Raw genomic sequence first — 12,646 nt, forward strand, 5'->3', positions numbered from 1 at the left:
GTATGATTGGATCTGTGCCGCAGTAGTTCCAGGAATAGAGTAGACCTTCTTACATGGCAGATGACAGCCTAGGCTTTGGACAGTTGGCTTGGGGATTTTAGCAAAAAGAATCATGTGGCACTTTGCCTCAGCAGAGCCTTCAGCACCTAAATGTAAAGCTTCTTTTAGTTAGTTCCAAGGAAATTCCGAGAATTGTCAGAATATGGTAAGTAGAAGACTGTGAATGGGAGGCTTTGTAAACGGTAAAATGCTATACAGGTATGCTGTATCAGACTAGATTTGAGCCGTTACCTGCAGCTGATGAGCTCCAAAAAGAGCGAAACCTATTAGGTCCTGCAGTACTGGCTTAAGACAGTATAAAACCTTGATTACGTTCCATTTGTATGTTGTTTTGTTTTGTCATATTTTGTACTGGGGAAGGGAATAGCTCCCATTTAGTCTCCTTGAGCTAGTGTGTTTCCTCTGTAGTCCATTCTTATAAGTCACCTGAATGAGATCATCCCAAAAGGGAAATCTGATCAAGTCTGATTAGATTGTGACCTGGTCTAATCCAAATGGCCAGGTTTTTCTCCCTAGGCAATCTCATCTACTCCCATAGCTTTAATTGCCCCAATATGATGACAACTCCAGAATCTTCTTTGCTAACCTCTTTTTCTCCTGAATCACTGCTGGATATGTGTTCTTTTGATGTTCAGCTGACATTTCAAATCAGCCAAACTGACTGTTAACCTTCCCTACCTCTCCTTCCCTCCACCCTACTGCTACACAACACCACACATACACACATCCCCAAACAAAAACTTATCATTTTTCTTGCATTTCTTGCTTGGTTGTTTAAGTACAGTCCTCCCAGACACATAAACTAAAAGCCTAAGAGGTATTGTCTACTCTTTCTTCTTTCTCACCACCTCCCACAAAACAAAACAAAAAATAAAACCAAAAAACTGGCTCTCAAGCTCTAAAGATTTGCCTCTGAAATATGTCTTAAACTGGTCTCCTTTCCGGAGCCTCAGTTACTGCCTACCTCAGGCCTTTATACCACTTCAGGGGACAACTACAATAGCTGCCCAACTAGCTTTCCTGTCTCTAATTTCTCCTCTTATTTACTATCTCCACTTCTCCTAGGGTGACCTCTTTAAAGACCAGATATGGTCGTATCACTCCCTTCATTGAAACTGTTCAGTGGCTCACCTGTAAGATACAGTTCATGTTCCTCAGCCTGGTATACTTAAGCTTTTCTCGATCTAGCCCCTGACTCTTCCCTCCTTGACGCTTCAGCAGCTTACTGCTTATAACTTCCCAGATTACCATGTGTTGTATTTGTTAGTTGTAGTTGTACCACCTGTTGCCCTCCTGGAATTCCTGTTCCCTGAATCCATCCTATCATCCCCATCCATTAGTAGGCTGGAGCCAGCTCTTACCAGCTAGGGAGAACTGCTTGTTAAATATTCAGGAATTTGGCAAGCCAGTTTTTAACTTGAAAAGTAGCTGTGATGGGGGTATTTATACCACACATATCAGCAAATATTACAAATCAGAACTCCCCTTCACCCCCACCCCACCCCAGCATGCCACAACCCCTACTGAAATTCTGGCTTAGATGGTTCCTCTTTAAAACCTTTCCTGCTCAGCCCTCTACCCTCACACACACAAAATTAGTTGCTATTTATAAACACTTGACATGCTTTATTATAGCATTGGTCACCGTATAGTGTAACTCTTTGTTTTCAAGTCACTTTTTAATGCTAAAGTCTTGAGTTCCTAGGACAGAGTCCATTGTCTCAATTGTCTTTGCATGTCACTCATTCGTTCCCTCAACATTCATTGAGTTGATACACTTAATATGTATCAGGCACTGTTCTCAGAGTACAAAGATGAAAGGATTTAGCCACTGTCTGTAAGAAGTTCATAGCCTAGTCCATGGGAAGAGAGAAATTCAAATAGTCCATTACAATACAGTGAGACAAGTACGTTGCTAGAAGTCTGTGCAAGACACGTTGAAGCCTGGAGGAAAAAACCCTTCCCAGGGTAATGGGGAAGTCTTCACAGAGCAGGTAAGACTTAAAAGATGAACAAAAATTTGTTGCCTGTAAATAGGTGCTACAGTTAGTATTTTTATAGATAGAATTTTTTAATAGAAAATTTTCCCACTCTGGACAGTACACAAGGTTCTTTGTTTCACAATAAATAGCAGTTTTATGTGAAAACCCTGTGTAAATGTCTATGAATCAGGCATTCTTTGAATGAGCAGAGAAAGCACTGAATACTGTATCTGTAATCACAATGTTGTGTAGCAAACCATCCCCAAACTCCATAGCCTAGAATTATTATTATTTAATAATAATTTATTATTTCTCATGCATTTAGCAGGCCTAGCTGCTTCTGGCTGGGCTCACTTGTGCATCTGCAGTCAGCTGGCAAGTCAGCCAGGGTCTGGCTGATTTAGGATGCCCTTGGCTAAGTCAGCTCAGCTCTCCTCCATGTGTGTCTCCCAGCCTTCTAGCAGGCTAGCTCAGGCAGGTTCCCATGGTTGTGGCAGGGGCCCAAGAAAAGAAGTGGAAACATGCAAGTATATGTGCAGGTCTCTACTTACCTCATGCTTGCTACTGTCCACTTAACTAAAGTAAATCACATGTCTAAATCCAGAGTTAGTGTGAGAGAAATAGATACAGGGAAATGTAAAAAATTGGGGCCATTGCTGCAGTCAATCTGCCACAAACACATACTCTGTGTAAGCTGTGTTCTAGACATTATGTTACTCTGCAGGTGTTACTTGCCATTGAATTTGCTTCCAGCTGGTTGGATGCTCTGGGTGATAATGAGCAAACTTCTCTGAGCAGTCTGGACCTATTAATCTTATCTCAGTTTTGGGTTTCATTTTTATCCCACTATTGAAATGACATTTATTATTTGGGAGGCTGAAGAGTCATTTGTTTAGTGACATCCATGTCCTATTAAACTCCTTTACATATTCTAGTCACTTAGATTTTTTTTTACTAAAAAGCCATGGTGTCCACAACAAGGAGAAAATATCTTGTGGAGGTTTAAAAAACATGTTTTTAAAGGTCAGTTATTGGGGAATTCCCTGGTGGTCCAGTGGTTAGGACTCGGTACTTTCACTGTCATGACCTGGGTTCAATCCCTGGTCGGGGAACTAAGATCCTGCAAGCTGCACAGCGTGGCCAAAAAAAAAGAAAAAAAAAAAGGTCAATTATTTAATCTCTCCAACTTAGCATTTAATAAGCTAGATTCTTCATGCAAAACTTCAAACTGGGAGAACACTGAGTCCATCTGTGAAAAGCAAACAGATTTTATTTATTGAGACCTTAGGAACAAAGCAGCCCCTTTACTTTTAACTAGTAAGTAGCCTTGGGAATAGGAAACATTAACAACAGTTCATAGAATGTACTCTTTTGGGTCTTTGTCCAGAAGTGACTAAAATATCCAAGATTCAAACCTGGTTTTGTTTGTTTTTAATAAGATTCATGTGAAATGTTTGTTTCATTTTCATCATCCTCATCATTGGTGAGAAAGGGAAGCTGGAGGGACCAGTAGTAGTAGGAGGGCAGTGGACAGAGAAAGTATTGAGACAAGTGGACAAATGGAGAAATGCTAGAAGGGATCATTGAAGTGGAAAAGTGAGTGGCCAGGTCAGAAAATAAATCTGCAGAGCCAAGTTCTGAGCAAGAGTTTAGAGCCGCAGAGTCTACCTTGCAGATGGACCCCAATGGCTCTTCCCCCCAGAAGGAAGGTCAGTGTGGCATAAAGGATCACATAGGGTTCCCTTGACTTTGATTTCACTCTGTATCTTAGTTTTTCTGCTAGGTGTGCCCCCAGGTGGGAGGGCTTATTGCAGTTCTCAAAAACCATTTTAGGTAGGGCAGGGAACTGGCTAATGAAAGCAGCTGCCTGAGGAAAGATTTCATGATCAAAATTTTTTAAGGGAAATAATAATACTTCAAGAAAATGATTTTTTTCACAATTTAAGATGTTGATTTAAAAAATAGACTTAAAATAGGTTACTCTATGGACATAAATTCAACCTTGCATTGGCTGCATTCAGAATAATAATCCAAAGTCTTCTCACAGGATAGTGTCATGGGAGAGCACTGGCAGAGCAATCTGGGTTCTAGCCCCGCCTTTGTCCTTTGCTTACTGTGTACATCTCTCTATCCAGCTGTATAGTGAAGGCTTTGGGAGTTGAAGATCTCTTGCTGTCAGTGCTCGCATACTGACTTGTTCTTTGGGTCTCTGAGGTTTTTGTAGATCCTAACCTCAGTTACACTGTAATTTTGACCTCTTCTAGAGTAAGATGAGTGGGGTGAGGGAGCTGCTATATGGAGTCACATTGAGTATAATATTGGTGGCAGAAGGTCAAAAGAGGCTCGGTATAAACCCAACTGAGTATAAACCCTCAGTTACTGCCCACTTTTGCCACTAGATGGCGATCGGGCATTTGAAAGACTTAAGAATTGACTAGCTAAGACCCTGATGGACCATCTTAAATGAAGAAACTGTCAGGGCTGTAACTCATGTGTGTCTTAAGCCCTGTCAAAATAGTCAGCAGTAGTTTTAGCAGTGAAAAGGTAGAGTTACCTATAGTTTATACCTTAGGTAGAGTTACCTAAGGTTAAGAATCTTTTATCAAAGAGGGGGCTATGATAAAATCATGATGGGTGTAAAGTAAGTAACAGAGAATTGATGAATTCATCAGATACCAGTATACTTGAGTGAAGGACCATTCTTTTTTAAATTTAATTTCATTTTTTACTGAAGTATAGTTGAATTACAATGTTGTGTTACTGCTGTACAGCAAAGTGACTCAGTTATACATATATATGCATTCTTTTTCATATTCTTTTCCGTTATGGTTTATCACAGGATATTGAATATAGTTCCCTGTGCTATACAGTAGAACCTTGTTGTTTATCCATTCTGTGTATACCAGTTTGCATGGTATATATACCATGCAACCCCAAACTCCCAATCCAACGCTCTCCCACCCACCTCCCCCTTAGCAACCGCCAGTCTATTCCCTATAAGGACCATACTTTGAAACCTTAAAACTGGTAAAGATAAAGAGATGTAAAAATGGTATTAACACTAGAGGTGCTGCCATGTGGAAATATAAAAGCTTTTCGTTCAACAAGTTAGAGTAATGCTATGCATGAAAGGTCTATCAGTGAACATTAAGGGAAATGAGAAATGCTTAGGGAACATCTCTGAGCTCTGGATGTGACATCAAGAGAGACAGCTGAGCCCTTCTATATCAGCGGTTAGCAAACTTTTTCTGTGAAGGGTCAGAAAGCAAATATTTTAGCCTTACCGGCCAGTTTAGGCTTACTGTCCACTCAACTCTACCATTATAGTGTGAGGTAACCATATACAATATGTAAATGAATGGGTGTGACTGTGTTCCAATAAAACTTTACTTACAAAAACAGGCAGCGGGCAAGATTTGGCCTGGGTGCCATAGTTTGCCAACCCATTTGTGGGTGAAAGCTAGGGTCCATAATTAGTTCTCCTTTCTAGGCCTCAGACTCTGGCTTCTGTCAAATGAGTTGGATTAGCTGATCTCCGACATTTTTCAGATTTTGTGTCCTTTAGTACCTCTCTCTGAAGCTAAGTGCTCCACAAGGCTGACCCAGAGTGATATTTCTTTTATTTTTAAGATCAAATTTTTTTAAAAAATCAAGCTTGAACAAATTTTTAAGTTTCTAGAGCAGAATTTCTCAACCTTGACACTATTGACATTTGGGGCTGGATAATCCTTTGTTGTAAGGAAGCTGTCTTGTGCATTGTAGGATGTTTAACAGCATCTCTAGACTCCTCTACCTACTAGATGTCAGTTCAGTAGAACACCCCAACCCCCTCGTGTTATGACAACCAAGAATGTCTCCAGACGTTGCCATATGCCACCTGGGAAGCAAGATTACCTCCACTTGAAAACCACAGCTCTAGAGACTTTAAAAGTAACTGGAAGAATAACAAAAATGGAAATCAGTCCATGTAACCCAGGACGGCCACCAAGATAATAAACATACTTCTTTAGGAACAAGGCCAAAAAAGCCAAAACCAAGAGGAGCCAAGAGGAACAAGAGGAACAACCAGCATATTAGAAAGACAATGGCAGGGAATTCCCTGGCGGTCCAGTGGTTAAGACTCCGCACTTTCACTGCTGAGGGCCCGGGTTCCACCAGGGAACTAGGATCCCACAAGCCTCTCAGCTCAGCCAAAAAAAGCAAAGCAAACAAAAAAAAGAAAAGAGAAGGGCAATGAGAATTTTATTCACCCAGTTAAGAGGGGCTGGAAAGTTGGTAGCAGATGACTTTTTTTTTTTTTTTGGCTGTACCAGGTCTTAGTTGCCACGTGTGAGATCTTTAGTTGCTTGCAGCATGAGGGCTCTTTTAGTTGCATCATGCGGGATCTAGTTCCCTGACCAGTGATCGAACCCGGACCCCCTGCATTGGGAGCTTGGAGTCCTAACCATTGGACCACCAAGGAAGTCCTGGTAGCAGATGACTTTTTAATATTGATTTAGATCATTTTATTAAAAGTGTTCCTGAAACCATTGAACCAAAATAGAGGGCTACCTATAATGGGTAGCTGAAAAGTCAAACTAAAACAAAGAAACATGGATGAAGAGAAATATAAAAAAGACCACTATTAAAGAATACCAAGAATATTTACTTTTCACTATTTTATATTATTTGATGAGATCTCTAACAAAGAATTCACACTGGGTGAATTCATTAGCCCTTATCTATGGGTCCTGGGTATTTTGCTTTGGATAAATCAAGTGTGGTTTATTCCTACAGTAGAATATTATTTAGTAGAGAAAATGCAGTACAGCTTCACACAACTACGTAGATGGATCCTTGAAGCTAGGTTTTAAGTGTCAGTAAAGCTGATCCTTTAATAAGTCTAGATCACGTAGCCAGCTTGGAAGTTAGTTGCAAATAAAAGCCAAAATCATCTCTATTCATTAATAAGGGTGTACTTGTTTTCCATCTACCTTTTATTTATGCCCATATTCTTTTAAGAATTTGTTCTCTTCCAAGTGTGATATTAATCATAGTCTATAAGCCCTGATTATCCAAATAGCTTTAGTACAAGGAATTTTTTGTTTGTCTTGTTTTGTTTATTTTCCTTACAATGACTTTAACACAGTGTGATATTTTCCGAACAGTGATCTAAGAGATCTAAAAACATTAATTCTAGTCTCAGATTCTACTTTTGACTTGCTCAGTGACCTGGGGCAGTCTCTCCCCTGCTAAGGAAATGGTTTCTTTATCTGTAATATGGTAGAGAGATTCCCCAACTCTGGCCCCAGGATGGCTACATAAGAATCATCTTTGAGGCCTTGTTTAAAATTTAGATTTCTGTGCTTCATTCCCAAATTCCAATTCTGTAGTCTAGGGTAAGGCCTAGGAAGCCCAGGTGTTCTAGTGCATGGCCAGGTTTGAGAACAATTAGAGGTGATCTCTAAGGTCCTTTCAACTCTAAAATGCAGTGGTTATATGAAATATGTATTTCCCTAAATAACCTTTATTATATTATTTTCTGAAAGCTTTTTTATGTTCTACAAGAAACAATTGAGATTACTACATTGTACTTTCCCCACATACGCACATTGGTACAGCTTTACATAAACTTGGTTTGCTATAATGTGGTCAGCTTATGGCTTGGGTGATAATCTTGATCCCCAAAATGTATTAGAAGATGGTTTCTCTTTTCACCAGAATGCTATATCATAGTTTCTTCGTTTTTAATCTTGGATTTAGATAAGGATTAAATAGTTTGATATCCTGATTTCCATATAACTATAAAAGTGGAATAAAATTAGAAATTCTATGTGGTTGTTAATTTCTGTTTGTTTTCCTTTAATTTACAGAATGCTCTTTTCAGTTGCATTAGCAGAAATGAAAGTAAGTATATTGTTGATGGTTATACAAGCAATCCAAAGAGCAAAACACGGTTTACAGAATATGATTTAGCTGTTATAAATATTGCCAAAACTCTGACATTATAACTTAGGCTGTTACTAAACCGTCTGAAGGAATGTGCACAGCAGGATTCTGATAGGCTCTTTCCTCTGGAGTGTTTGGGCCATTCATGAATTCTAACAAGTCCCATGTCCTAATTACAGATTTACAAAGCAGATATCAGTGCTGGGTGTTTTAGAGGAAGATCATGCCCCACTTGGATAAACAGGAAGTTGAGCACTCCCACGTAATATAACATAATATAATTGCAGCACTTGCTGAGGGCTGCCTCTCAGTTCATTCAGCAGATATTCACTGACTACTTGCTCTGTGCAGGGCAGATGCACACCTGTGGGGGACACAACCTGTACACAAAGAACTCTGGGACACGGTGGGTATGGGATAGAGTTACTGATAAGGTACTGCGGGAGTTCAGAGGAAGGAGGGATCACATCTTGCAGGGGCGCTTAGAGGTGACTTCATGGAGTTGGTAGCCAAACTGGGCCTTGAAGGATGGACATGGTGTGAGCAGTAGAGATTGGAGGAAGGGCATTCCAGCTGAAGGGAAGAGCGAGAACAGTTGGAGATGGGGAAACACGTGTGAGGAGTAAAGAGTTGTTAGGTTTGCTTGGCAGTGGGGTGTATTAAAGTATAGGAAACATTAGCTGTCTGTACTTTATCTTCTACTCTTTCTAAATGGGATTTAGTTCAAGATTTTCCAGATAGTCTTTAGCACATAATCCTATATCCTCCCACACGGTGAGGAAGCCAGCCTAATTGGGGCATCAGAAGACAGGCATCTTTGTCCTATTCTCACTTGTCTCCTCTGTCCTCAGCATCCCTCACCCCTGCCCCCAGTTTTAGCTTCATTGAGGTTGACAATGATAAATGTAGCCATTAATGATTGTTCTTTGTGATTAAAATGAACAATTCAGCAATGAACAATGTAAGTTTGTTAGTAATTTCAAATCAAAAACTTAGCTGGCACAATAGGTATGAAACAGTTTCCTTGTCCAGGAAAGAGGCTTGTCTTGCTATCAGTTTAGTCCTACTTTAGTTCATTTGTATATGATTTTATCATTATCATTATTTCTGGAAGTCGTCTGAGTTCCCTGCTCATTCCTTGGTCTGTGGAATCCACCAGAGACCTGATTCTGGTTCCTCTATAACCATCCCTAATTATTATCAGAGGTCTCCTACCTGCCATTTTCTTAACCTTTTCCGGCCATACCTCTACCCTTTTGGCTCCCTTCAGCCTCCCACAGACCCCTTAGCCTCTCCTATGAGGACCTCTTGCTCTTCATTATAAATCCCATATCTGCACCCCCAGCCACTCATCCTGCTCTTCCTAGATACCTTAAATAGTCCACCTTGATTTTTAAAAATACATACATCCAGAATCGTTTATTCCAAATGTGAGTTTTACTTTTCAGTGTTGAAGCAAGTCATATCAGTTATGAGGTGAGGACTTTCAATTTAGGCATAGTCCTGGAGATTTTCAAACAGTATAGAACTTTTGGGATTTTGTTTCAAGATAGACAGTTATATAATTTGCAAATTTATGAAGTGGTCCTGATATCTCTTAGTTTTTACTGGTCCTATTTTATACATGTGAGGTATTTGGGGTTTTGTTTTATTTTGATATGTTTGATTTGTTTTGCTTTGGTTTGCTTTGTTTATGAATCTCCACAGATCTAACGTGGAAAGAAGCTGTTCCAGTGGTTCTCAACATGGGTGCTATTAGCATTTTGGGAGACAGTTTCGATTATATGAGACTTTCCTGTACGTTGCACAGCATTTAACAGCCCTGACCCCCATGTGCTAAATGCCAGCAGTCATCCTTAAGTCATCATGAAAACCAGAAACACTTCCACATGCATCCAGATTCTCCCAGGGGCTGGTACTGCTCCTGCTGAGAACCACTGCACTATAGACTATAAGTTGACAAATAATGACTTTCTCAGGCCAGTGAGCACCTGAATGTCCCCATGGCCATGCTTATAGTAGTGCTGACTTTAAGTACGTGTCTTCTATGGCATGGTTTTATTTCTGAAATTCAAAAAGACACATATTGTTCCATCATTATTATGATGATTTAATGTTAGCAAATAGCTGATTTCATTTCAATGTAATCTCCTTTTTTTTTCCCCTAGTGGGCTCAGTTTGTTGCAGTTATGCAGGCCATCACACAAACTGCCGAGAATACTGTCAAGCCATTTTTCGAACAGACTCTTCTCCTGGTCCTTCTCAGATCAAAGCAGTGGAAAATTATTGTGCCTCTATTAGTCCACAATTAATACACTGTGTAAACAATTATACCCAGTCTTATCCAATGAGGAACCCAACAGATAGTAAGTAAAAGCCACATATTCCTCTCATTTCAATCTTTGGTAAAATAATTGGTAAAAAAAAAAAAAAAGAAGTAAATTCTTGAAGATACCTACAGTCTGGGTCATTTGGGAAATACTAGGCTTCCTTTGGTCTTTAGATTTGGCAAACTGGACATTATCATCACAGCTAAAAATGCTGAGAAAGACAGGGCTGTCAAGGGTATGAAGAAACAGGCACTCTCTATTCTGAAGTGGGAAAATTCACTGGTATGGATACTTTAAGAGGGAAAATTGGGTTATGACCATGAGAATTTCAAATAATCATACCTTTTAATCTAGCAATTCCATTTCTCAGAAATTATCCTTCACAAAAACTCACAAATTTTCAAAACTACATCCACACATATAAAGGATGTTTACTACAACATTGCTGGTATAGAGAAAAATTTAAAATGACCTAAACATCCACCAATAGGATATTGATTAAAGTTGATTAAATAAATTATATATCTCTATAATAACAACATTATACAATCAACATACTGGAAGATTTATTATGTAAATCAATGAAGTTACAACACTCCCTCACACAATACACAAAAATAAACTCAAAATGGCTTAAAGACTTAACTATAAGACATGATACTATAAAACTCCTAGAAGAGAACATAGGAGAAACATTCTCTGACATAAATTTTAGCAATATTTTCTTAGATCAGTCTCCCAAGGCAAAAGAAATAGAAGCAAAATAAACAAATGAGACCTACTCAAACTTATAAGCTTTTTCACAGCAAAGGAAATCATAAACAAAATGAAAAGACAACCTATGGACTGGGAGAAAATATTTACAAACAACGCGACCAACAAGGGCTTAATTTCCAAAATATACAAACAGCTTATACAACTCAATATCAAAAAAATAAACAACCCAATCAAAAAATGGGCAGAAGACCTAAACAGACATTTCTGCAAAGAAGACATACAGCTGACCAGCAGGCACATGAAAAGATGCTCAGTATTGCTAATTGTTAGAGAAATGCAAATCAAAACTACAATGAGAGAGAGGGCAGACAGCAGAAGCACTACAGGAAGAACTACAATCCTGCAGCCTATGGAACAAAAACCACATTCACATAAATATAGGCAAGATGAAAAGGCAGAGGGCTATGTACCAGATGAAGGAACAAGATAAAACCTCAGATAAACAACTAAATGAAGTGGAGATAGGCAACCTTCCAGAAAAAGAATTCAGAATAATGATATTGAAGATGATCCAGGACCTCGGAAAAAGAATGGAGGCAAAGATCGAGAAGATGCAAGAAATGTTTAACAAATACCTAGAAGAATTAAAGAACAAACAAACAGAGGTGAACAACACAATAACTGAAATGAAAAATACACTAAAAGGAATCAATAGCAGAATAACTGAGGCAGAAGAACAGATAAGTGACTTGGAAGACAGAATGGTGGAATTCACTGCTGCAGAACAGAAAAAAGAATGAAAAGAAATGGAGACAGCCTAAGAGACATCTGGGACAACATTCAACGCAAAAACATTCGCATTATAGGGGTCCCAGAAGGAGAAGAGAGAAAGGACCCGAGAAAATATTTGAAGAGATTATAGTCGAAAACTTCCCTAACATGGGAAAGGAAATAGCCACCCAAGTCCAGTAAGTGCAGAGAGTCCCATACAGGATAAACCCAAGGAGAAACACGCCAAGACACATAGTAATCAAATTGGCAAAAATTAAAGACAAAGAAAAATTATTGAAAGCACCAAGGGAAAAATGACAACATACAAGGGAACTCCCATAAGGTTAACAGCTGATTTCTCAGCAGAAACTCTACAAGCCGGAAGGAAGTGGCATGATATACTTAAAGTGATGAAAGGGAAGAACCTACAACCAAAATTATTCTACCTGGCACAGATCTCATTCAGATTCGATTGAGAAATCAAAAGTTTTACAGACAAGCAAAAGCTAAGAGAATTCAGCACCACCAAACCAGCTCTACAACAAATGCAAAAGGAGCTTCTCTAAGTGGGAAACACAAGAGAAGAAAAGGACCTACAAAAACAAACCCATAACGGTTGAGAAAATGGTCATAGGAACATACATATCAATAATTACCTTAAACGTGAATGGATAAAATGTTCCAACCAAAAGACACAGGCTTGCTGAATGGATACAAAAACAAGACCCATATATATGCTGTCTACAAGAGATCCACTTCAGACCTAGGGACACATATAGACTGAAAGTGAGGGGATGGAAGAGGATACTCCATGCAAATGGAAATCAAAAGAAAGCTGGAGTAGCAATACTCATATCA

General features: G+C 39.1%; 1 protein-coding gene across 3 annotated transcripts in view; it reads left to right on the forward strand.

Moving 5' to 3' along the window:
• The window catches only part of RECK (reversion inducing cysteine rich protein with kazal motifs), a 77,314-nt gene that overhangs the window by 26,400 nt on the left and 38,268 nt on the right, over positions 1–12,646 (forward strand). For all 3 annotated transcript variants that reach the window (XM_082624372.1, XM_082624373.1, XM_082624375.1), the window contains 2 exons: positions 7,895–7,928; positions 10,139–10,336. In XM_082624372.1, the coding sequence (XP_082480498.1) occupies positions 7,895–7,928; positions 10,139–10,336 (232 nt within the window). The remainder of the gene's footprint in view (positions 1–7,894; positions 7,929–10,138; positions 10,337–12,646) is intronic.

Source organism: Mesoplodon mirus (assembly GCF_964341445.2).
Source record: "Mesoplodon mirus genome assembly, chromosome: 1".
NCBI classification, from domain to species: domain Eukaryota; kingdom Metazoa; phylum Chordata; class Mammalia; order Artiodactyla; family Ziphiidae; genus Mesoplodon; species Mesoplodon mirus.